The sequence below is a fragment of the Semicossyphus pulcher genome, unplaced genomic scaffold (assembly GCF_022749685.1).
Source record: "Semicossyphus pulcher isolate SPU_LCO1_2020_fin unplaced genomic scaffold, fSemPul1.0.p SCAF_12, whole genome shotgun sequence".
NCBI classification, from domain to species: Eukaryota; Metazoa; Chordata; class Actinopteri; order Labriformes; family Labridae; genus Semicossyphus; species Semicossyphus pulcher.
In genome coordinates, this window is record NW_027211626.1 from 771249 (window position 1) to 793937 (window position 22689).

The 22689-nt window shown below is 43.7% G+C and overlaps 1 protein-coding gene across 1 annotated transcript in view; it reads right to left on the bottom strand.

Moving 5' to 3' along the window:
- Positions 1 to 558: 558 nt before the first annotated feature.
- disc1 (DISC1 scaffold protein) overlaps positions 559 to 22689 on the bottom strand; it is a 57401-nt gene continuing 35270 nt past the window's right edge. Inside the window, exons 11-14 of the mRNA XM_069659307.1 lie at positions 18869 to 19112; positions 15892 to 15936; positions 7149 to 7273; positions 559 to 4080 (exon numbers count right to left, since the gene is read on the bottom strand). Of these exons, the coding sequence (XP_069515408.1) occupies positions 3840 to 4080; positions 7149 to 7273; positions 15892 to 15936; positions 18869 to 19112 (655 nt within the window). The 3' untranslated portion in view covers positions 559 to 3839. The remainder of the gene's footprint in view (positions 4081 to 7148; positions 7274 to 15891; positions 15937 to 18868; positions 19113 to 22689) is intronic.

A 22689-nucleotide genomic window follows, 5' to 3' on the forward strand; every position in this document is an offset into this window, starting at 1 on the left:
GGGTCCACATTTGTTGTGTACAAATGCACCTCTCAGGAGAGTTACCTTCACTGACTCAGTGAGCAGAACTGACGTGCAGTCGCTCACACATAGCAGAGGTGTCAGCGTCAGGAGGAGCTCTCGGAGGATGTGGAAGCATGAATACAAAATAAAAGCTTCATTTGCATTCATTAGTGACGTCTGAAGCCGAGCGAGCGGGAACTCTGCAGCAGGATCTCTGAGTCTCTGTGGTTCACAGCATCTGTACATGTAGCTGTCAGACACAACAAATCCAGATCCCAGACCCTGACCAAGTCAAACTATAAAATCAAAACACACGTCAAATACATTTTTCTCAAACATGGTTCCTGTCATTATAGTTAGTTCTTATCATGCTGATTTATGTCCATTTTTAATTAGTTATATGATTCTGTAAAAATGATGATTGACAGCTCAGCTGACCAATATGGCTCCTGCAGCCGATCTGTTCTGGATTAGCAGAGAGGAGACGTAACTAAAACAATCACTATAGTCAATGAAGTCTCCATACCTGTGAACTTTAACCTCAGACCGTTACACTTTGTACAATGACCGGAGGTGGAGATGTGTCGTCTTTATTAACAGTCACTGGTACACTGAGAACATTCAGCAAAGCATGAAAAACAACTTCTCAATAATATAGAACTTTAACAGTTTTAACAACTCGTGGAGCTGATGTTAGCGTCGGTGGGGATTGAAGCAGACTAATAAATGTCTGATGGCGAGAATCTCGACGTTGCTTTTGTCCCACTTTGTCTGAAATGAAGGACTCTTTGTTTCAAACATAAGAGTGAATTTCATCTTAAATCTGACTCTGCCAGAAACATTAACTCATATGTGTGTCTGTCACAAAAACTGTGAAGTAAAGCGACTCCAGTAACGGCATTGTTCAGTATTATAGCAACCAAGATGCAGAGACAAAAGACCTGACGCAGCACGGTGCTTCATTTTACACCAGGAGACGTCTCGCTGGGATATCTGCCTCCAGAAAACCATCTGCGTGTTCTCTGTGGCCATTTCCTGAGCAGAGCCGCCACGCGGGGCTCAGTGTGGTGCAAACACGGATTCAATTATGAGGTGGGGGGTGTTTGTCAGGAAGGTGTGTGTGCCAGGATCTGACTGTACACTGCACACAGCTGATAGATGTGGAGATTCAGGCATGGAGAGTGCTCTAAACCTGTCTGTAATGTGAGCGAGGAGGCCCTTTGTGCTGCTGTGGAGAAACCCGGAGCACTCAGCTGTGTGTTCAGCCCTGAGCGCGGACTGCAGGCACGCCTCTGAGGAGCCTCCTGCTCCGAAAACACACAGGGCAGAATCCTATGAAGACAAAGCAACACCATCCCCTTTCTCCCCGCCATGTCCTCTGTGAGGCCGCCTCCCAATTAGCCACACCACCGCTGCTGAGGCGAGATAACAATAGAAGCACATGTATCCCCTGAAGAGCTCACTAGAGGACCTTTATTACCGTATTGATATCTCCTACATGTCACCACTGCCCTCGCTCGCCTGGCAGCGTGCCTGCACAGCTCCCCTCACCAGAGGGCTGTAACTCAACACAAGAAGACAGCAGCAGGACAGCATCAGGCTGGACGGTACACGCTGTAATTAGTGAGAATAAATATGAAATATGATGCAGCACGTTCAGGCTGCACAGTGAATAAAAACACTGATTAATATGTGAAAATACAAAAATGTTTCACCCAGTGGAATGAACAAGAAGGGTGGCACAAAACCAAATAAAAAACAACATAATCAGCAACAGAAAAACAGGAGTTACAAATATTTCTCTCAACATCTCAACATGCAAAAGACATTTATTTAAAAACACGAGTGTCTCTGCTTTAAGACAGAAACATCTTAATATTGCATTTTTCCACACAAAGAAAATAAAGTGTTCAAGTTAGCTCACGTTCTGCAGCACCACACCAGTTATTTCATGGACAAAACAAAAGTTACAGAGAACATGAAAGTGGTTAAATGAAGCATTAGTTACATTTTATGTTTAAGACTGTTCGCTGTGAAAGTTGGTCCACTCGCTCCTCGGCCGGATTCAAACAGGAAGTTGTGGTGAGCGATTTTTTATCAGTTTGTGTTTTTGTCTCTGAATTTTAAAGCTTGTTTGTAACTTTTGAAAGAGGAGATACTCGTACAAACTACATTTCCTGTAAATATAAGGCCCTGTGTCCTCTAGCGGCATTTTTTGTGCTGGCAGCGCCCACAACCTCAATTTCACAGCGCTTCTCCCCGGCGCTTACTGTTGCTAGGTTATGCAAGTAGTATCCCGGCACTTCCGCGTTCCTTGGTAGTGATCATTAGCGGTCCTGATCAGACAGAGCGCGTTTTGCAGGCAGTAAAATGTGAGGTGCACCGCAGAGAGCAGCTCGAGGCACTCAGAGCGTTTCCCCAGAAACGTGAGGTGCAGAGAACCAGAAACGTGAGACGCTCGGGGAAGCAAAAAGCTTCTCATGGAAAACAACTACAGAAAAGCCGCCCCAGCTGCAGAAACGCGCTCTGTCCGATCGGGACACAAGTCTTCTTCTTTAAGTCTTCTTCTTTAAACTGCTCTTTGCTTAATATTTGCTTTTATTCAATTTAACAAAGAAAACAGAAACAATGTAAAGAGATGATGTCCTGCATCAGCCGCAGCGCTACACCTGGGGATTGTACCCTTGAAAAAACAAAGCTTCACCTCTGCCATTGTTGTTGATATCTGAAGTCCCGCCCCTTATTGATTTTGATTGGTTGGTGAGGGAGAAGTGACACTGATGAGTGCGGCGGTGTTCCAAAACTTGAACTATGTGTGAGAGCGCTGACGCGAGAGCGTTTCTGCTCTGAGGACGCTTCCGGCGCAAAAACCCCTTTAGTGGACACAGGCCCAGATATCATCGAGGATCTGAGTAATTCAGCTTTACTGTAACTTATGGTGGCTAATGCTAATGCTAATATTAGCAAACACTGCTGTTACACATTGCTGTATAACATAAATCACTGGGACATTTCAGCAGCCGTATGACTGTTCTGTTCTTGTCTTATTCTGCTTTTAAAGAATATATTACGTTTCAGTCGTGGCCAGAAGCTCGAAAAAGTTTTACAGTGTCGCTTTAAGGCCGATCATTCAGTTAAAACTGCAGTCGTTTGTAACTGGAGAAAAGTCACCTGCTCGGCACTCGCAGGACATGACGAGAATACGTGTGTTTAAAAACCTGTTGATTTAAAAACATGTCATCATGTGTGTGACGGCCCGTGTGGGGAAACTTCTGTCTGTGGCTCTGCAAATGTAGAAATGTCAATCAAAAACTTTTGTTTACAAATACAAAAGTTTTCATGTCCACAGGTTGTGTTTGCACATTAAAAAGAACACAAAGGTGTTTTAATTACAGTTGATATCAAAGTCTTGATTTGCAAACAGATGCTTTGGACTTTATGTTCAATCACAAATGTGTAATTAAATAAAGGAGAGAAATATGAATATTTTTGCTCTCCATCTGTTTGATTGCACAATAAGGAGACGACCGTGACCCTGGAGCTAAAGGCACTTCTTACTCGGGCTGGCAAGATTTAAAGAGCTTCTTAAGTTGCATTAAAGTGTCTCATAGTTTACTTCTATATCAAAATTCTTCATTCTCCCGTTTGTAGGCAGATAAAATACAGACCTTCCAAAGCTTCATGCTGGAATGTTTCATCAGACGCTCAGAGGCCGGCGGTGCAGCTCTGAGTGAGGCGTTAGTAAATGGACCCGGGGTCGCTCCTGCTGCAGAGCCGAGGTCAGACTCAGAGAGCCGCTCTGTGTGAGCGCTCATAAAACCCTGCAAGCATCCATTTCAAATGCCCCAGCTGTCACTGAAGTACTGGTCCTCCTCTTCTTCCTCTTCCTCCTCTTCCTCCTCTTCCTCTTCTTCCTCTTCTTCTTCTTCTTCTTCTTCTTCTTCTTCCTCCTCCTCAGTTCCATTTTTCATGAGGTCATCATCATGTAACTGTCCCACTTCCTCTTCCTCCTCTTTGAGCTGAGCCAGCATGGATTGTAACGTGGCTTTCACTTCCTGGACCTCCTTTTCTAAAGACTGTGCAGAGCGAGTTAAGGAAGGATCTGACGCTGCAGACACAAACATCAACATGTAGATAAAAAGCATGCCAGCAGACCAACATCAGGGCAAATGGGACACTTGTGGCCCTCGATGGTTAATGCAAATAGCAGAGGGCAGCCATATCATAATAAAGTCATCAATCCTCCAATTTGGCCACCAAATAGATTACTGGGACCATCAAGTCATACCCAATTTAACCCCGTCCGCTTCACTATTCATGAGCTCCTCCAGTCTGTGGAGCTGGGGGGCCGAGCAGGGACCAAAGCAAGCAGGCTGCCCGGCTGAATTATTCATAACCCGTCAGTGAGACGGGACGGAGGCTGTCATCGGAGAGGGGACTGTTTAACCTGCTTAGAAACTCAGATTAATGGTGTGAGTGTCCGAATCAAAGGGACGGCTCTGACGGCAGATGGGATCTGATGGCTCGTTTTACTGTCTGAATGGACACAGATTGTCCTCATTCATAATTAAGCAGCCGTTAAAGAGCTTGTCATGAATACTGCAGAAGGATGGACGACACTTTCAGGGCAACATGGTCCAAACGGGACCATGAGGTTCTGAATTAGGAACGACTCAGAGAACAGGAGGACTGAACTGATTTACACCTGATCAGCCCACCAGGGGAGGAACCTGGTCCCAGTCTGCAGCCAACACATGCTTACAAGACACCATCCATCCGTTATCTATACTGCTGATCCTTTTCAGGGTCGCAGGGTGCTGGAGCCTATCCCAGCTGTCATTGGGCGAGAGGCAGGTTGTGGGAAAGCGGCTATAGAGACACAACCTTATAGCTCACATTCACACCTACGGGTAATTCAGGTTCACCAATGAACCTAACGAGCATGTCTTTGGACTGTGGGAGGAAGCTGGAGTACCGGAGGGAGCCCACGCATGCACGGGGAGAACATGCAGACTCCACACAGAAAGGCCCACTATACGTCTGAACTGGGGTTCAAACCAGGAACCTTCTAGCTGTGAGGATACAGCGCTAACCACTGTGCCACCATGCAGTCCTTACAAGACACCATTATTAAGAAAAATAGACCAGAAACCAAAAGCAGACACACATTAAAATAATAAAATAAAAGAAACAAACCGTCCTGACGTGACTTAAAAGCTCTCAAACAAAAGAGGCTAACTGGTAACGTGAGGGTTTTACAGATTCAGTCTTTAACCTCCTGAACAGCTCGCTGACTCATCAGAGCGTCCCGCTACTTTCAAACATGTCTGATATTTAGGATTTAAAATGTGGATGATTACATCAGTACTTATAGGGGAAGCCAGAAAGACAAACATTTTAGCTCTGAGGCTAATGTTAGCTAGCATGCTACTGTTGACAGAAAGACGACAGGTACAATCTCCTCTCCAGAGCTTGCTGATGAATAGACCGTGTGAACGCTTTCTGATCTATTCTAGTTCAGATTTCTGCTCTTGTGTTTCCTCCCTGCAGAGCGTCACTACAGAAAGATGGAGTCTCCGTTTGTTTACGTCTGCTTCACTGTAAGATCACGAGAGATGTTACGAGATCACGTGAGGAGGTACGTTGCTCACTCTTCCGAGGCTGCGACCTCATCACTCCTCAGATTTATTTTACAGGCAGAAATTTGAGGAGTGACGATTTACCCCCCCGAGTTGGTGCCTGCAGGTGGATGCTGGGGTGGAGGTGGGGCTGAAAGTATGAGCGCAGCACTGGTGCAGGCCAGCGGTGGCAACGACAGAGCAGAGGCAGAGAGAGGAAATCTTGCAGCCTAAATAGACGCCACATTGGGAGGAAGTGTTTGTCAGGTGATTGTGGAGAGTGACGCATGTCAGGTGTGTCGCAGGTGTCGCTTTATTAACTGTGTCGAGATATTATTTGATAGTCTGGCCTAAAACAAATCTTTCTGGTCCGTCTCTTATGTCTGACCCGTCTCCTTGTTCTGAGAGCAGGGACTCAGACCCTTTCAGAGCGGATGTTTGATCTTACCATCACTTTATGATTTCTGCAAAGCAGCAACAATATTTCTGCCTTCAGTGTCCTCAAGTGTCCACAGGGCTTTGTCATGGCTTGATGAATGACAAGTAAGGACAGAGACACAGATTTACCCGCTTCTCTCCTCCTCTCTGTTTCTATCTGCGACTGCCAGGCTGCTCTGATATCACGCACACAGTCGAGGGGCTCGTACTGACCCCTGACAGCTCAGCGGGGGGCGTGAATCTCTAATCAGATGAGGGAACAGTCCGGCCACTCTTCAGAATGAAGGACGCTCTGCTTCATTCAGAGATGCTAACACTAAATAAACATCTTCATCAGATTAGAGTGTTTCTGTCGGACAAATGAGGCGTGAGACTAAATAAATAAATAAATCCAGCAGGTTAGGCGACACATTCTCCTCCTGCCTGTGCTGAAATATTGCCTCTTCTATCGGCCTTAATAAGCTCACAGTGCAGACCGGGAAAAACACACTAATCTATTTCCAATCAGCTTTCTAATTAGTGCGGAAAATGATGTATTGTGACCTGTAATCAGCCTCAACAGTTTCATTTGAGTCATTATCATGGATATTGTAATTTCCTCCAAGTGGAAGTGGGCAGAGGAAGGGTGAGGGGAGGAAGGGAGGGTCAGCAGCAGCGTGGACATTAAGATATGACGGGAGCAGAGTCATTACAGTCACATTCCTCTCTCTGCCCCCATCGGCCCGCTTTAATCTCAGCCCGCTCTGACTGGCAGCCGGCATCAAGGAGCCTCTAATAACCTCGCGTGGACTTTTACCATTTCATTTTCCAGCTGGCACGTCCCGCCTGTCAGGGAAAAAAGCCTCTGATCCCAGTTTATCTTCAATTCCCCGCCTGAATGGAACCATAATGTCACATACGACAGGTTGATTTTTTATCCCTCGAAAGGTAAAGTCACAGAAACAAACATCCGTCAGCCTGAAGGTGGTTCGGATGAGTACTTTTAGAGAAAACTAGGTCCCTCTGATGAATGAACAGAGACAGACACACACGCGTACACACAGGACGGTTTGTATGATGTATGTTCATTTAGAGAGCACTGAAAGGATATGGGTGAGGGCCTGATCCCGGTTCAGTATGGCCGTCTGCAATTCATCTTCCAAGGTCATTAGTCTGTCACTGATCAGCTCGCAGCGCTCCGTCAGGTCTGCAGCCTCGGCCTCGCCGCAGACATCCTGCAGGGAGGAGGAAACAAGGGATCAAATGATGGTTAAGGAAAGGAAGAAAGGAAAAGTATTAGAAACTGCAATGATTCAAATAAATGGGTCTGATATTAAAAATGCATAAACACAAAAATATAACAAACAACCTGCAGGGAAAAGGAAAAATGGGGTCAACCAGTAAAGGTGAGCAGCAACATTAAGAGGTGACAAATGAAGCCGAACACAGAAGCGCCAAAAACTGCAGTTCCTCTGGTGTCCACTTGAGGCTGTCTCCAGCAGTGAGTCAGTCCCCATAGAGCCCCATGTTAAACTTTACAGCAGAAATAAACATGTTTACAGCCTGGTACAAAAAACAGTTTGGGTCTCTATAGCTCATTTCTCTCTTCATGACAACTGTACGGGGAGAATCTTTATACAGCTCACCTGTTTACATTATATTAAGGCCTAAAGTGATGCAGCATTAGGGGCGTGGCCTCTTTGAGTGACAGCTGGGAGCTGCTAGCTGTCTACTAGGTGTCCCCTCAGCTAATTCAGTCTCAATCTGTCTTTCTGTGCGCCTACAGAGGATGAGTCATTCTTAGTCTGTGTTGACGCTGAGGCCAAACTGAAATGAGACGCTCTGGTCTACAGAGGATTTCCTGTTTTTGTCACCAGCTGTTCCTGCCCTTAACCTTGCATCACCAAACACAACTCCTGTCGCCTAGCAACAGGTAGCTAGCTGGCTAACTAGCTCATAACAAACATCACATATTTTAACCTATTATTTAAAAGATCATTTGAAGCTTTTTTAACATTTGTGTCGCAGCCATTCGATCGAGTTGAAACCAAAAACATTTAAAGTGTATTCCTCGGCCGCTTCAGAGTCCGCCAACTCGTTTCAATTGGTGCGCAGTGAATCTCAGGATATGTTGGGCCAAGAAGGATGCACCCGATGGATCCTTCGTGGCCCGGGAAAAGGAAGACACATTTGTCGGGCACATCTGAAGGAGCCTTTGAAATAGGAAAGCCTTCGGTGGCCGCTGTGACGCAATCAGCCCTCACATACATCCTGTGTTTGGATTTGACGACTTGGAAATGAGAACGTGTTTGATCGGCTTCATGTTAAAAAGAACTACAGAGTTAACACCTGTGCAACAACACCTGCAGCATAATTGGCTCATTTGCTATGTTTAGTTGTTTTTTTTATATACCATCAAACAAATAAAGTAGGTGGTATGGAAGGATGACATATGAAGCCACTTATGCACCTTAGACCAGTGGGTACATCATCATGTTTCAGTTGTTTAGAGGTTTTCTTTCCTCGCAATGATTAATGAATGAGCATCAAAACTTTTCCTCCACACTTCTTCTCTCGAGTGAATTTGTTCTTTTTAAATTTTAATGAGTCAGAGCTCAACGTGGAGCGTTTTAGTTCTCATTAAATCTCTTCACACTAAATCTATGACTCTGTTTCAACCAGGAAAACATCTCAAAAGAGAACATGCCGTGAGTTGTTTGGTAAAAGTCATTATGTACATAATCCACACCTGTTGGACCTTGTGCACAGTATTGAGTAGCGTCTCTGCAGATCACCAGAGGATGCTGGGAGGCTGAGTGTGTATTGGAAGATGTTGGGGATGTTGGGATGGTGGAGGAGCAGAGTGCAGTGGGGCAGAGCATTCAGAGGCCATAATTAGAACAGGCCCCTTTGCAGACATCGTGTCCTAGTTTCTTCACACTTATCAAGCAAAGAGAACACAAACACAGATACACACACACACACACACACACACACACACAAAGACACAGACTCAGTGTCCCCGTCAAACAACACATAGAAAGTCTAATCTGACTCATAGCTGCAGGTAGAAAATATCAACTCCCTGCAGCTCCGAGGTGTCAGAACAATCACCAGAAAGTAACATCTCCGTCTCCCTGTCCTTAACAGCACTCCTCTGGATGATGTAACAGCCAGAAAGAAATGTACGACAACAAAAGGCCCGAGGCACAACGAAATGTTGGAGTTCTCCTTAATGCAATTAATGAATTAAGAAAGACTCGGAGGCAGAGCGGCCCCGAAGATAAAAGATTTAAAGACAGCATCGTGTTTCCGAGGTCTTTCCTGAGGCGGGAGTCCCTGTCGTCCTGTAACGAGAAGGAGGACTCAAAGAAACACTCGGCTGTTTGTTTGTTTGTCAAGGTGAGGAGCTTCTTTAGCAGATAAGAGGTGAGTGTTTGTGTAGCTGATTGATTCTTTGCTTTACAGCCTCCAGTCAGCATTTGTAAAAGTCAATACACCCGCAGGACAGAAAACAAACGCTCACCGTGCAGATTGGGACGCTGGAAATAATCCCAGGCAGCAAAACAGTACACAAACCTTTCAAATAAACTGTTAGAAGTATTCAAAAGCTGTTATTTTGCTAAAAACAAAACCTTTCTTTGTCTTTTCTGCCGTTCACTAACAAGAAAACGTGACATTTCAACAGTTTGCCTGATAGAATCTCAGCCTTACATGTACGAGCGTGTTGTTTCTTGCTTCATGTTAGTGCTCGTGTCATGAAATAAAAAGTAAACACAGCAGCCTGCAGAAGCATTAACTCCAGCACATTACTTATAAACTCAATATTCACACTCATGAATGCACTGGTTCGGTTATTTAAGCTGTAATGAGTGAGAGGCAGCAGGTGAGTGTGTACGTTCCCGAGGGTGCTGTTAGGTCGACACTTTGAGCCGAGCGGGCGACACGAAGCAATAAAAGCACCCCGACATCACACTTAAACACATAACTGCTTTTACACACAATAAAGGAGGTGAATTCACTCTAAAGGAAATTAACTGTTACAGCTCTGTTATCACTGATGTGAGGAAGTTACTGGGTTCACACTTTGAAATGCATTCAGCTTCCAGGAGAATGAGCAGTGACAGTTTGAGGTGTTTTCTGTAGCTGTGTCCCAGATTCAAACTGCACAATAAGTCAAAGCAGGTTTTCAGTGTGAAGTGTAAAAGTGCAAAATAAAGTAAGCTTGAAAAAGTAAGTATGCACACTCATACTTACTTACTAGAATAGATGCTCCTTAAATCTGACCTCTTCCTGTAATCTTAAAGCTAAACCAAGGCTCTTCTCTGGTATGTTACTGACATTAATTCAGTTATCTTAATACATATTTTAGTCTGAAAATGTTTCCTCTGCTAGAAGAAGCCTTATAAGCTCCATGACAACAGAGAAATACAAAAACATCATTTTTTTCACAAATCAAGCCGCCTGCTGACAACAACATAAAAACTGAAGATTATATAAACATGGTAAACATTGTCCCTCTCCAGCTTCCATCCTCTGAACTCTGTTTGGTAGACCTCTGGTTTCTCTAGCCTGATTCAATTAGCTTTAGCCTGGTTGTAGCTGCTAACTAGCTGGATGCAGTTAGCTTTACCCTGGTTATAGGTGCTAACTAGCTTGATTCAATTAGCTTTAGCCTAGTTATAGCTGCTTACTCTCTTGATACAGTTAGCTTTAGCCTGGTTATAGCTGCTTACTCTCTTGATACAATTAGCTTTAGCCTGGTTATAGGTGCTAACTAGCTTGATTCAATTAGCTTTAGCCTGGTTATAGGTGCTGACTAGCTTGATTCAATTAGCTTTAGCCTGGTTATAGCTGCTAACTATCTTGATTCAATTAGCTTTAGCCTGGTTATAGGTGCTAACTAGCTTGATTCAATTAGATTTAGCCTGGTTATAGGTGCTAACTAGCTTGATTCAATTAGCTTTAGCCTGGTTGTAGGTGCTTACCAGCTTGATTCAGTCAGCTTTAGCCTGGTTATAGCTGCTAACTATCTTGATTCAATAGCTTTAGCCTGGTTATAGGTGCTAACTAGCTTGATTAAATTAGCTTTAGCCTGGTTATAGGTGCTAACTAGCTTGATTCAATTAGATTTAGCCTGGTTATAGGTGCTAACCAGCTTGATTTAATTAGCTTTAGTCTGGTTATAGGATCTAACTAGCTTGATTCAATTAGCTCTAGCCTGGTTATAGCTGCTAACTATCTTGATTCAATAGCTTTAGTCTGGTTATAGGTGCTAACTAGCTTGATTAAATTGGCTTTAGCCTGGTTATAGGATCTAACTAGCTTGATTCAATTAGCTTTAGCCTGGTTATAGCTGCTAACTATCTTGATTCAATAGCTTTAGTCTGGTTATAGGTGCTAACTAGCTTGATTCAATAGCTTTAGTCTGGTTATAGGTGCTAACTAGCTTGATTAAATTGGCTTTAGCCTGGTTATAGCTGCTAACTAGCTTGATTCAATTAGATTTAGCCTGGTTATAGCTGCTAACCAGCTTGATTTAATTAGCTTTAGCCTGGTTATAGGATCTAACTAGCTTGATTCAATTAGATTTAGCCTGGTTATAGCTGCTAACTAGCTTGATTCAATTAGCTTTAGCCTGGTTATAGCTGCTAACTAGCTTGATTCAATTAGCTTTAGCCTGGTTATAGGTGCTTACTAGCTTGATTCAGTCAGCTTTAGCCTGGTTATAGCTGCTAACTAGCTTGATTACATTAGATTTGGCCTGGTTGTAGCTGCTAACTAGCTTGATTCAGTCAGCTTTAGCCTGGTTGTAGCTGCTAACTAGCTAACTAACTAGTGCAGAATAGTGGTGAGAGGTTGTGATAAAGTTGCATAAAACAGAAGCTTATCAGAAAACTTTCTGCTGACTTTTATTAACTTACACACAAGACACTCACTAAACATCACAAACCTGCAAGAATACATCATATGCATACGTTACCCACAATGCCAACTTTCTTAAAGGAGAAGGCTCGGAAGATCAAACAGACGCTCAGACAACAGACGAGGAGGGTTAGGGTCCTGGATGTTTTTTTTCCTGCTGCTACTCGACCAATGAAAATCTTGCGGACTCTCGATCAATCAATCATTGAATCATTATTTGTATAACGCCAAATCATAACCATAGTTATCTCACGCTGTACATTTATTACTGTTATGCAGAGAGAGACCCAACGTGAATCCAACATGAGCAGCACCAACACCTCGAGCAGAACCAGACTCATGCTGAACAGACGTCTGCCTCGACTGGATGATCACTTATGATTGGTAAACTTTTAAAGTACTATTACTTTTATAAACAAACACTTAATTGTTTTATACTAGGAGGAACTTATACAAACGTTAACTTTAGACATCAAGCAAACAGAAACTCTGGAATGATCATAAACTTCAGAAAGAGAAATCCTTTTCAAAAATGTAATTTTTATTTCATAAACTCTGTTTTCAAAGATCCTCCGCGCTCACTATAATTTATTTTAATGTTTAGCATTTTATTTTGGCACAATAGCTACCACCACAAACACTCAGAAAGCAGCAGTACTTTGGTCTGCACTGACAGTTTGGAGTGTGCTTAATTGTGTCTCTTATCAAGTGTGAAGTAGAACAGAGATGCAGCTGCAATTTCAGAGAGTGCTGTTGGTTTACACTTCTGTCCCACAATGCACCATTCTCCTCAGTCATCTACAGTTCATTATAAAACACCTGGCTTTGTTTTTGTGACATTTAATTGGCAGTGACAGTCTTTGATTGACAGCTAACAGGAAATGAACTGCACCTGATTATGTGTTAGAACAAAGCGATAAAGTTAATTTTAAATATACAAACGGCAAAAACAAAACTAGAGATTTGAAGATTTAATTAGTCTGCTTTAATATCGAGGCACAGCGTGAAATCAAATTCTGACTATCGTCGGGGTTTTAGGGGAGATTGTGGAAAACACAAATAGGAATGCATTAGAATAAAGTATTTAATAACTTCTAATGAAATTAAAAGTGTTATTTCTTGGCTTAGGGTTCATGGGGAAAGTATCTGCATAAGTTTGAATGATTTCCTGCTCCTGCAGTGTTCGGGGGAACGCGTGACCGAGGACTGATTGCTTTTGTGTTGTAACGAGTAACGTAACGCGTTAATTCTGCAAGTCAAGTAATCTGTGATTTCGTTCTTTTCATAAGCAGTAATCTGTTACTAGAAAATAAAGTGAAACAGAAACTCCCTGAAGCTCTGCTTCTGTTTCTCTCCTCCTTCTTGGCAGGTCGCTGCGTACCTGCAGAAGGTAAACACAGCTGTGTCAGTGCGCATGTGTAGCTTGCTAACTCAGCTAGCGAGCTGTCAGAGAGGACAGCGTTCACTTTGTGGAAATATATATAAGAGCCTGTGTTGTCTTGTTGTCATGGAAACAGCTGTGCCTAATGCTGTATTCCTCTGGCAGTTCACTGTCAGACTGCGTCTGTCAGTCCTGTCATGGGGCTGCAGAGTTACAGGTTATGGGCCGTGAACGAGGCTCTGCAGTGACGGTGGAGTCGATACATTCAAAGGTAGACGTGCAGCAGGCTGCCAACGTCCTGATGATTAACACACATGTGGAACGAGTCACAGAGGGGGGTTTATATTTGGTAACACAAAAGTAATCTAATGCTTTTCTCAGGAGGTAACGCAGGAACGTAACGAGTTACTGTTACAGTAACGTTAACAACACTGCTTATTATTTACTAACAGCAGCAGTCATCCCTGTTTGACACAATACTTACACGTCTGGTGTTAATTTATAATATCATTAAAAACAGCAGAATAGTGAATCTCATGAAAAGCCGTCAACATTTTAATCTAATAATGTCTCTATTGTTGTGGGTCAGTGTGAAGAGGGGGATGTGAGGACGCTGAGAGGAGAAAAGAACAATTAGTCGAGATTAGAAGAAAAAGAGAGCACACACTGAAACACACACTCACACACTCGAACACACACACTAATCAATCTCCATTGTGGCGCGGGGCAGCAGCCTGGCAGCAGCTAAGTGGAAATCATTTACTTAAAGTCATTACGGAAGGAGAACGGGGTCAGACGCTCTGCGAGGATGCAGCTTCAGACCGCAGCAGCGACATCAGGACAAAGATACTGAAGCCTTCACATCACTCAGCACAGTGATGACTCACATCCTGGGCCTGAAGCATTTTAGGTTTCAATAGTCAATTTGATTCAAGACTTCATAGTTCAGATTTAAAACTCACTGTGGTTGTGCGTGAGGACAAAATGACCATTCAAATGTTCGTTTCTGGTGCTAAGCTAACAGGGTCGTACTGTTTTGCCTCAGCCTGTTGGAAAAATTAAACTCTATATTTCACTACTTAGTTGTTCATATTCTCTAGTGTAACGTTCTCATGGTCAGCGGGAGAACTGATCAACAGTCGGGTAACTTTAATTTGAAAATCAGCAGGAAGTCTGGTCGTGGTCGCAGCCATGCCAGCAAAAACCTTCATGCATGGATGAAGACAAACAAACACAGAATCATCTCTGAGTGAAGTTACAGTCCGGCGGACGCAAAGAGGAAACACTTTTTAGATCACAGATTAGAGAGTTACAGAAATCACACAAAGAGATTATTTGTCCGATTGTTGGATTTAAAAAATCCCCAAAAGGCTCCAACTACGTGTGTGTGTGTGTGTGTGTGTGTGTGTGTGTGTGTGTGCGTGTGCGTGTGCGTGTGTGTGTGTGCGTGTGTGTGTGCCCGTAGTATCCACCTGTCTCTCAAGTAACCACGCCCCTTATCATTTAAGGCTTAATATAATTTCAACAGGTTTGTTATAAAATAAATTCACGCCCGTACACGAATAGTGTTTATTTCTGCCATAATGTTATTTCTTTGTTTCTGGAGCCTCAAGTGGACACTCGAGGAACTGCAGTGTTTTTTGCACTTGCGCTTAGCTTCATTTTCAATACAGAAGGTTGTCGCTTGGTTGAGACGCTGCTCGCCACAGGTACGGGAGAGGCAGAGCACGAGGGGAGAATGTTCCGTAGTTAGTGGATCAATTTCCAACCAGGATCTATGCTCATTCATACCCGGTGGCTCTGCCACTGGGAGCTATTTGGGGTTCAGTGTCTTGCCTAAGGACACTTCGACATGTGACTGAAGCAGTCAGGGATCGAACCACCAACCTTTTGATCGAGAGACGGCCGACTCTCCCACTCAGCCACAGCCGCCCAAACATAACATAACATGTTCATCACACACGTTCATATCGAAATGACGATGAAATTGCGATTGTTTAGCTGACTGCTGTAGTCGACAGCTGGTTAGAAGATTGAAGAAGAGATGAACACACTCTTAAATCAGACACAACCCTCCAAACTCTGAATGAACTGCTCTTACAAAAGGTTTATGCACTGGTGTTTTCTCTTAGCACACTAGGTGCACATGCAGAAGGATTTCAACCAGGATAACTATGCGCACACCCTTATCAGACACATCCTGGTTGGAAATCCTAAATGGGACACTTCCTTTACAAATGGATTTACTGTTTCATCTCCATGTGTGATTTAGTACAAATGTATGGATTTAAAGCAGGAAGGTTCATCCTGCTCAGTGAAACCGCCCCTGTATTAATGAAAGGTCTGGTGAAAGGCCTGTCAGACAGTCAGCTCCACCCACAGAGCTCCTCATGTAGATCAGTATCGATCAGACGGTCAGAGCGGTGACAGAGGTCACGTTTAAGTTAAGGTCAACTAATGGATTCCTGTGTGTCCCAGTGAGCCGGCGTCGATGTAACCGACACTTTAATTACAGTGAAAACATTCGATAACACAGAGACAGCTTACCTCGGGGTGATTCTCCTCCATGCAGAACAAAAACTCCTCCAGTTTCTGCAACAAAAGGGAAACATTAGTTGAGGCCACACAGTCACAAACCTGCTCATGAATTATTGAAGTACAATTATGTCGGCTGTGTTCTGTTAGTGTGCAGCATCATCATAATGAGAGGAGGGTGTAATTATTCATCACCAAACTGACAAGGAGAAAATAGATTAACCGGCTCATCTGTGCTGCAGGTTTCTTTTGTTAGCATTCAAAGTGTATAATTGTACATTCTTTACACAGGAAGGAGGTAATTACTGCACCTATGGGAGGGTAACATATTGTTTATGGCTGCAGGGTGAGTTCATAAGAAGGCAAGAACAACAATCAGCAAAGTTTTAATTATTATTTTTTAATTAAAACTGCCTGCATGGCTTTGCCCCACAGTAAACACAGGTGACCATCTACAACTCTTAATATCAGATTGTTTAAAGGCGACGGTTATTAACTAGACTGTGCTGACTTTGGCCTTTCAAATTAAAAGCAGCGTGTTATCTGTCACATGCAGCTTTGTACACAGAAAGGTTTCAGGCTTCCAACTGAAAAAATACATTATCAAATAAGCAAGAATATTTAGAGGAGTTAAGTAAAAGTAAAAGGTGTTAGGAGGGAGATATTCTTGCTACGGGTTCACGTGTGCACGATGGCTGCCCCGTGTGCCCTGCATCTGTTGCATCAGCTGTGCACGTCTTCAAAAATTAACGCTACATGAACGCAAGATGCAGTCTGCACTTGAGCAGTAGGGGCAGTGTAGCGGCAGAGGGAATGTGACAGGGTCCACACAGCAGCAGGGACAACAATGGCAGAAAGTCCACAATGATCCACATCCGTACGATGTGTCGTTGCCTCTGCACAGAGACAAACATGCCTGTCAAACAGCTGCAGACAGATTCTGTTTGAGAAGTCGACGTGGAAACCTGCAGAACTAAATGGAACGGTGCAGACGGTGTGTTCTGTCCACCGGTCATCAGTCACCAGGTCACTGAGAATTCAGAATGAACATCACAGTAATCTCCTCAAGTGTCTCCATGTCTGTCGTTTACATCTCACACATACAGTAGTTGCAAACGGCCTGAGCTCTCTGGTGTGCCCTCTAGAGGTATCCTCCAGTAACACGTGTAGTGCAGAGACAAGTAGACTTGTGTACGTGAATGCAAGGCTAAAAAGTAAGTATATCTCTGGCCTTAGTTTGACATAATCTTTGGATAGGGATATATGTTGACATCAAAGCACAAGAATGCTCCAAGGCACTCTCGTTTTAAGAATTAGAATGCTTTTATAGTCGCAGCATGATCACGCACACCTTTAAACAACCTCTTCTGCATTCAGACATCAAGCCTCCTCAGGGAGAAGACGCTAGTCAACATTTTACCTATTGAAGAAGGTTATAGCATTGCTAAAATATAGGAACAAAAGTAAAAGATGACTTATTTCTATCACTAAGTTTGCTCCCCCCATAAATAAGCTGCAGAAAAAAACTGTCCTCCTAATGTGCTGTTATCCATTATTCACCTGGACAGATTACAAGGTGCTTGTTCATGTGGAAAACATGTTAGCTGGTTAGCTGGGGCATTAATATGTTGATATGCATGTGAAATGTTGCACACTTTTATTGTTTTGTGCAAACGAACTGAAGCTAAATTATTATTTTGAAAAAAAGTCTTAATTGAGGTTTTTAAGTATCTGAATTATCCAAGAAAATGATCCACATGATCAACTAGAGGGAGAATTCAGGGAACACTTTTCTACATTGAGCTCCAGGGTGTCTCTCTTACAGGTCACAGAGGGAAAAGAGTGCATAGGACAGAGACAAAAGAGAGAAATGTCTGTCTCACCTTTAAGTTCTTGCAGAAATGTTAGGAGGGGCCGAGCTTTAGGAGGAGAAAGAGAAGCAGAGAGAAACAAAGGGAAAGCAGAAAATAGATGCATGCAGTTAAAATACGGTCAGGCAGGGCAGCAAGCGAGACATGGATGCAGTGTGTATGTTTAAGGTTTCACAGAGGAAGACTGAGAGTATGTTAAGAGGGTGCAACAGGAGGGAGTTAAACATGGCAATGGAAGACTCCAGTTATAAAACATGCAAGAGGAGCACCACATGGCAGCAGTCCAGCTAATCCAGAATAAAATAAGCAAATTAGAAATGTTAAGTATTCCCTGCTGTTAAAAGAAGTCTAAATCTTTGAGGCAAACTAACACAATAAATTCATGTCTGGAAAGTCTGTCTGCTGTTTTTCACGGATGCTGGCTGCGCTGGCTTTGTTCCTATCTCAGACGAGTCTGTCAGACGACGTGGGCGGAGGGAAGTGTGAGGAGAGGAGAGAATGAGTCGGACTCTGCCCCGAGGCTGTGGACCTCAACTCACTGTGGGATACACCAGCACAGTGCTCACACACACACACACACACACACACACACACACACAAAACACACACTCAAACCAAACACATGTAATCGTGCAGAAACTTGAAATCTGCACGCTGTAGTATGAAACTCTACGAGGAAGCCAGAATATTTCCACACCGTTTCCTCCCTCACGCCCACATTTTCCTCGTTTAGAAAAACCTTGGAGCGTAAACGTTAATAGACGGCTGCTCATCGCAGTGCAGTCGACAGACTTTCATTTCTGACAACAGCTGAGTGTACACACTGAAATGTTCTCTCCAGTCAAGTGGTGAGACTGACCGAGCAGGAACACTTAATGTGAGGTCACATTTCACACCTCGTGATAAAAAAAGGAAAACGTTTCTGAATGTGAGAACAGGCCGTTCTTATGTGACCTTTCAGCTGCAAACACGGGTTACATGTAGAAGAATGTAAGCTGGAGGGTCTCAGAGGGGACTCTTCTACGTTAAATACTGTAAACCTCAGCTCACACATGCAGTATGAATGCACAGGCGTTACATGAATTAAACGTGTGTTGTTAACGAGCCGTGTGTGTTACCTTCGTGAACTCTGAGTTCTGTAAGTTGGCCTCGGGACACCAGCGCCCACCTAACGCAGTCAGCATGGCGCAGTCTTCTTCTTCTTTGGTGCTCGGCGTGGTTGGAGGATAAGCAGCTGCAGGGGGGAGGTCCTCGATGTCCGCTCCGCTGCAGCTCGGGGTCCGCAGCTGGAGGCCACGCAGGAACAGGTGACACGCCTCCAGGTCGGCCTCCCAGATCCGCTCCAAGCCGGGACAGCCACAGCTACACGGAGCAACACAGCAGCAGGTTATTCCAAACCTCACTACAACAAACAGTACTATGCAATTCAAAATGTGAAATACAACATACAAGGTACACAAGGTCAATTACAAATAACCGTACAGTAGATAAAGAAACATTTTGTAGAGGAACGTTTCCGAGAATAAATTCCTGGTAAAATAAACGTTAAATAAAAAAGAGGAAACATTTGGACACAAAGTAAAAAGAAAGTACAAAGTACCATTTTGTGTAAACGGCACATGTGTGATATATTATGTATTTAACAAATAGATGACATTATTTGGAAACACACTAAGAGGATCAATACCACTCCAGTCTGTTTCCTGTCTGTCTGTGTTTTCTAAGTATTGAACTGGAGCCAGGAGACAATTAGCTTAGCCTAGCATGAAGACCGGAAGTAGGGCACGAACAGTGCTCAGCCCCTTTATCACCACATCCTTAACGTACATTATTTGATCATTTTTGATCGTATCGTTTAATTCTAGAGACTGAAAAGCAGCTTTTTCCTCCTAATTTACATTTTTGTAGAGACAGGCTAACTGTCTGTCTGCAGCTCAACACTAAATGGTCCTGAGAGTCGTACTGACCTAATGCCAAACTATTTATCAATGACTAATCATATATGTTCTAAAAAGGCCTCAGCATGGTCCCTGAGTATATGTTTATAAAGCTAGAACATGCTAAACAAATAGGCTAGTGTGTTGTATGTAACCAGGATGTGCAGGCATGATGACTACATGTTTATCAAGTCAATCAAGTTTTATTTATATAGCGACAAACATAACCAGTTATCTCAAGACACTTTACAAAAAGAGAAAACAGCACGTGAAATAATTTAAACATCAAAATACACAGTGTGCAAAACACGACTGTGATTGGCTGCACCACAAAGGGTTAAATGAACCGCACATACAGAGACAGCATCCTTACATCCATGAGCCTGGAATCTAATCAGGTTCTAACTCTAACACACATTCACACGCAAAGTCAAAAACTGCAGGAGCTTTATGGCGTTCAGATCTTTCGCTGAGAGGACCAACCGCTCGACCTCCTGATCCACAGCCAGACTGACATCTTTAACAACATCTCTATAATAACACTCTGACAAGAGGGTGACACGGACAATGAGTCATTCAAAGATTGTTATTCCATTGACAAAACGTCCTCCTGTTAGTCCTTCAAAGAGCCGCAGCAGAGAGACTAAATAGAGCCTGGCTGTGCTCAGCCTGCCGGGGTCACCGAGCAGGAGTTCAGACGGAGGACAGGAAGATGCTTTTTGTTTCTCTGCTCACTGAGTTACAGTGAGTCATCTGTTTTCACTCCCACACCCTGACCTGTGTGAATGCAGGCGGGAGCAATTAAAGACGTAACATCCATTCATTATTAGGGCGAGGCTTGTCCCCGTGTTTCACAGTAACACCAGCAGTGACGGTGAGTTAAAGGACTCAAAATAAGGTTTTCCATGTCCTTAAAGTAAAACAGTCTTTTGAGACCTCTGACCTTTCAAACATTCATGTTCACTGCCCTTTGTCTTCCACTGACCTTTAGATTAAATCATTCAAAGGTCCATGGAGGCGTTTTAGGAACCAAATCCACTGATTTTGTTAGAAATTCTTTCTTTAACATGGTTCAAGTTACAAACAAAAAATGTTAAGTTCACCATCACAGGCTCATTGGTTCATCAACTGCCTTTTTGAAGCCTTGAGTTCCGTCGCCATCTTGGTTCTCTGGAGCCAGAAGTGACCATTTTTAGACGAGAGGGTGAAGCTGCAGGGGAGCGAGGGGTTAGCTAATGCTCAGTTATCAAAGCTTTCCAGTCTATGTCCATGGCTAATTCATTAGCTGGCTAATGAGCTAGTTATCCCTCATGTTTCCCACGGATTGAGATTCTATTGGTGGTGGTAGCTGACCGTCTCCTCTGCGGGGAAAAGCCAACAGCACTCCTGACTCCCATATACAAGCTAACAAGCAGGTATGGTGAGCACAGACACAGATAGCTACTTATTAGTGCTAACATATAAATAAAATAATAAGTGTAGAAACAGTGTGTGAGACGTGTTGGACGGTCTGTTCGTCCAATAAAGCGCACACACAGATTATCTGTCTGATATTTACATGAACAAATCTCCAAAAGGCTCCAACAGCACAAACACGGCCCAGAGGTTACGTTCAGTGACTGAGTTAGCTGAGGGGACACCTAGCAGACAGCTAGCAGCTCCCAGCTGTCACTCAAAGAGGCCACGCCCCTAATGCTGCATCACTTTAAGCCTTAATATAATGTAAACAGGTGAGCTGTATAAAGATTCTCCCCGTACAGTTGTCATGAAGAGAGAAATGAGCTATAGAGACCCAAACTGTTTTTTGTACCAGGCTGTAAACATGTTTATTTCTGCTGTAAAGTTTAACATGGGGCTCTATGGGGACTGACTCACTGCTGGAGACAGCCTCAAGTGGACACCAGAGGAACTGCAGCTTTGGCACATCGGCTTCATTTCTCAGCCCTGGAGGTTTCTTCTTACTGAACACTAGAGAGCATAAATATTTTAAAAGTGTCTGTACTTTATTTTCCTCAATAACAACCTTTGCTTCCAGGAATCTGTTGTAGAAAAACAAACTAAAGCTGACAGGAAGCACCAAATATCTTTAAGGAAGAAACGTCCTCAGTCTGTGTGTGTGTGTGTGTGTGTGTGTGTGTGTGTGTGTGTGTGTGTGTGTGTGTGTGTGTGTGTGTGGATTTCCAACCCTCTGTCACAAACACTTTTTCTTCTCACACAGACTGAGAATGATAAAAAGTCTGTGCATAAATAAAAACTTATATATCAGCGTCTTTAATATATTCAGTATTTTCTCCTCCCTGCTGCGAAGGTAGATTTGAGAAATTGCTCGTTCTCCATCGAGCATAAACAAACTCAAAAAGCACCCAGAGAATAATGTCTAATCTTCCCCTCTGTTCCCTCCTCTCTCTCTCCCTCCTGAAAAATTGAATGCCACTTGTTTTCCAGCCCATCTCCTGCCTGAAAAGGCTGCCAACCTCTGTACCCTGCCAACGCACGCCTCTCAGCCGCTCGCTAACCTTCATTTGGCACACAGACAATAGAAAAATTGCTGGGCCCAGCCCCCCTGCCCTCGCCAATTCACCACTCAACGCTGTGCCTCTGAATTCTGCTGTAGTGGGGACGCAGCCAGTGAGCTGTGCCATTGTTATTTGTCTCCTCTGAAGTGGAGACACACACACAGATACGGGTGGGCACATGTGTGTTAACTTACACACACACACACACACACATAAATCATTCTCCGTGCTGAACAATCAGATATTTCTCTGAACACGTCAAAGTCGGCCTCATCGATCACAAAAACCACGATTCATTACAAACAACAGGCGGCAGCATCTCGGGTCTGTTTGCAGCAAATTCAGACAACATGTCGCCTGCTAAGCATCCCTGTGATGTTAGCGTCCTGTTGGCCGTCGGTATGAACTCCGCGCCCGGGGGTTAATTGGTGGCAGCCGCTCGGCCTGCCGTCTGACAGCGCAGGGTGTGGGTGTGCAGCGCCGCTG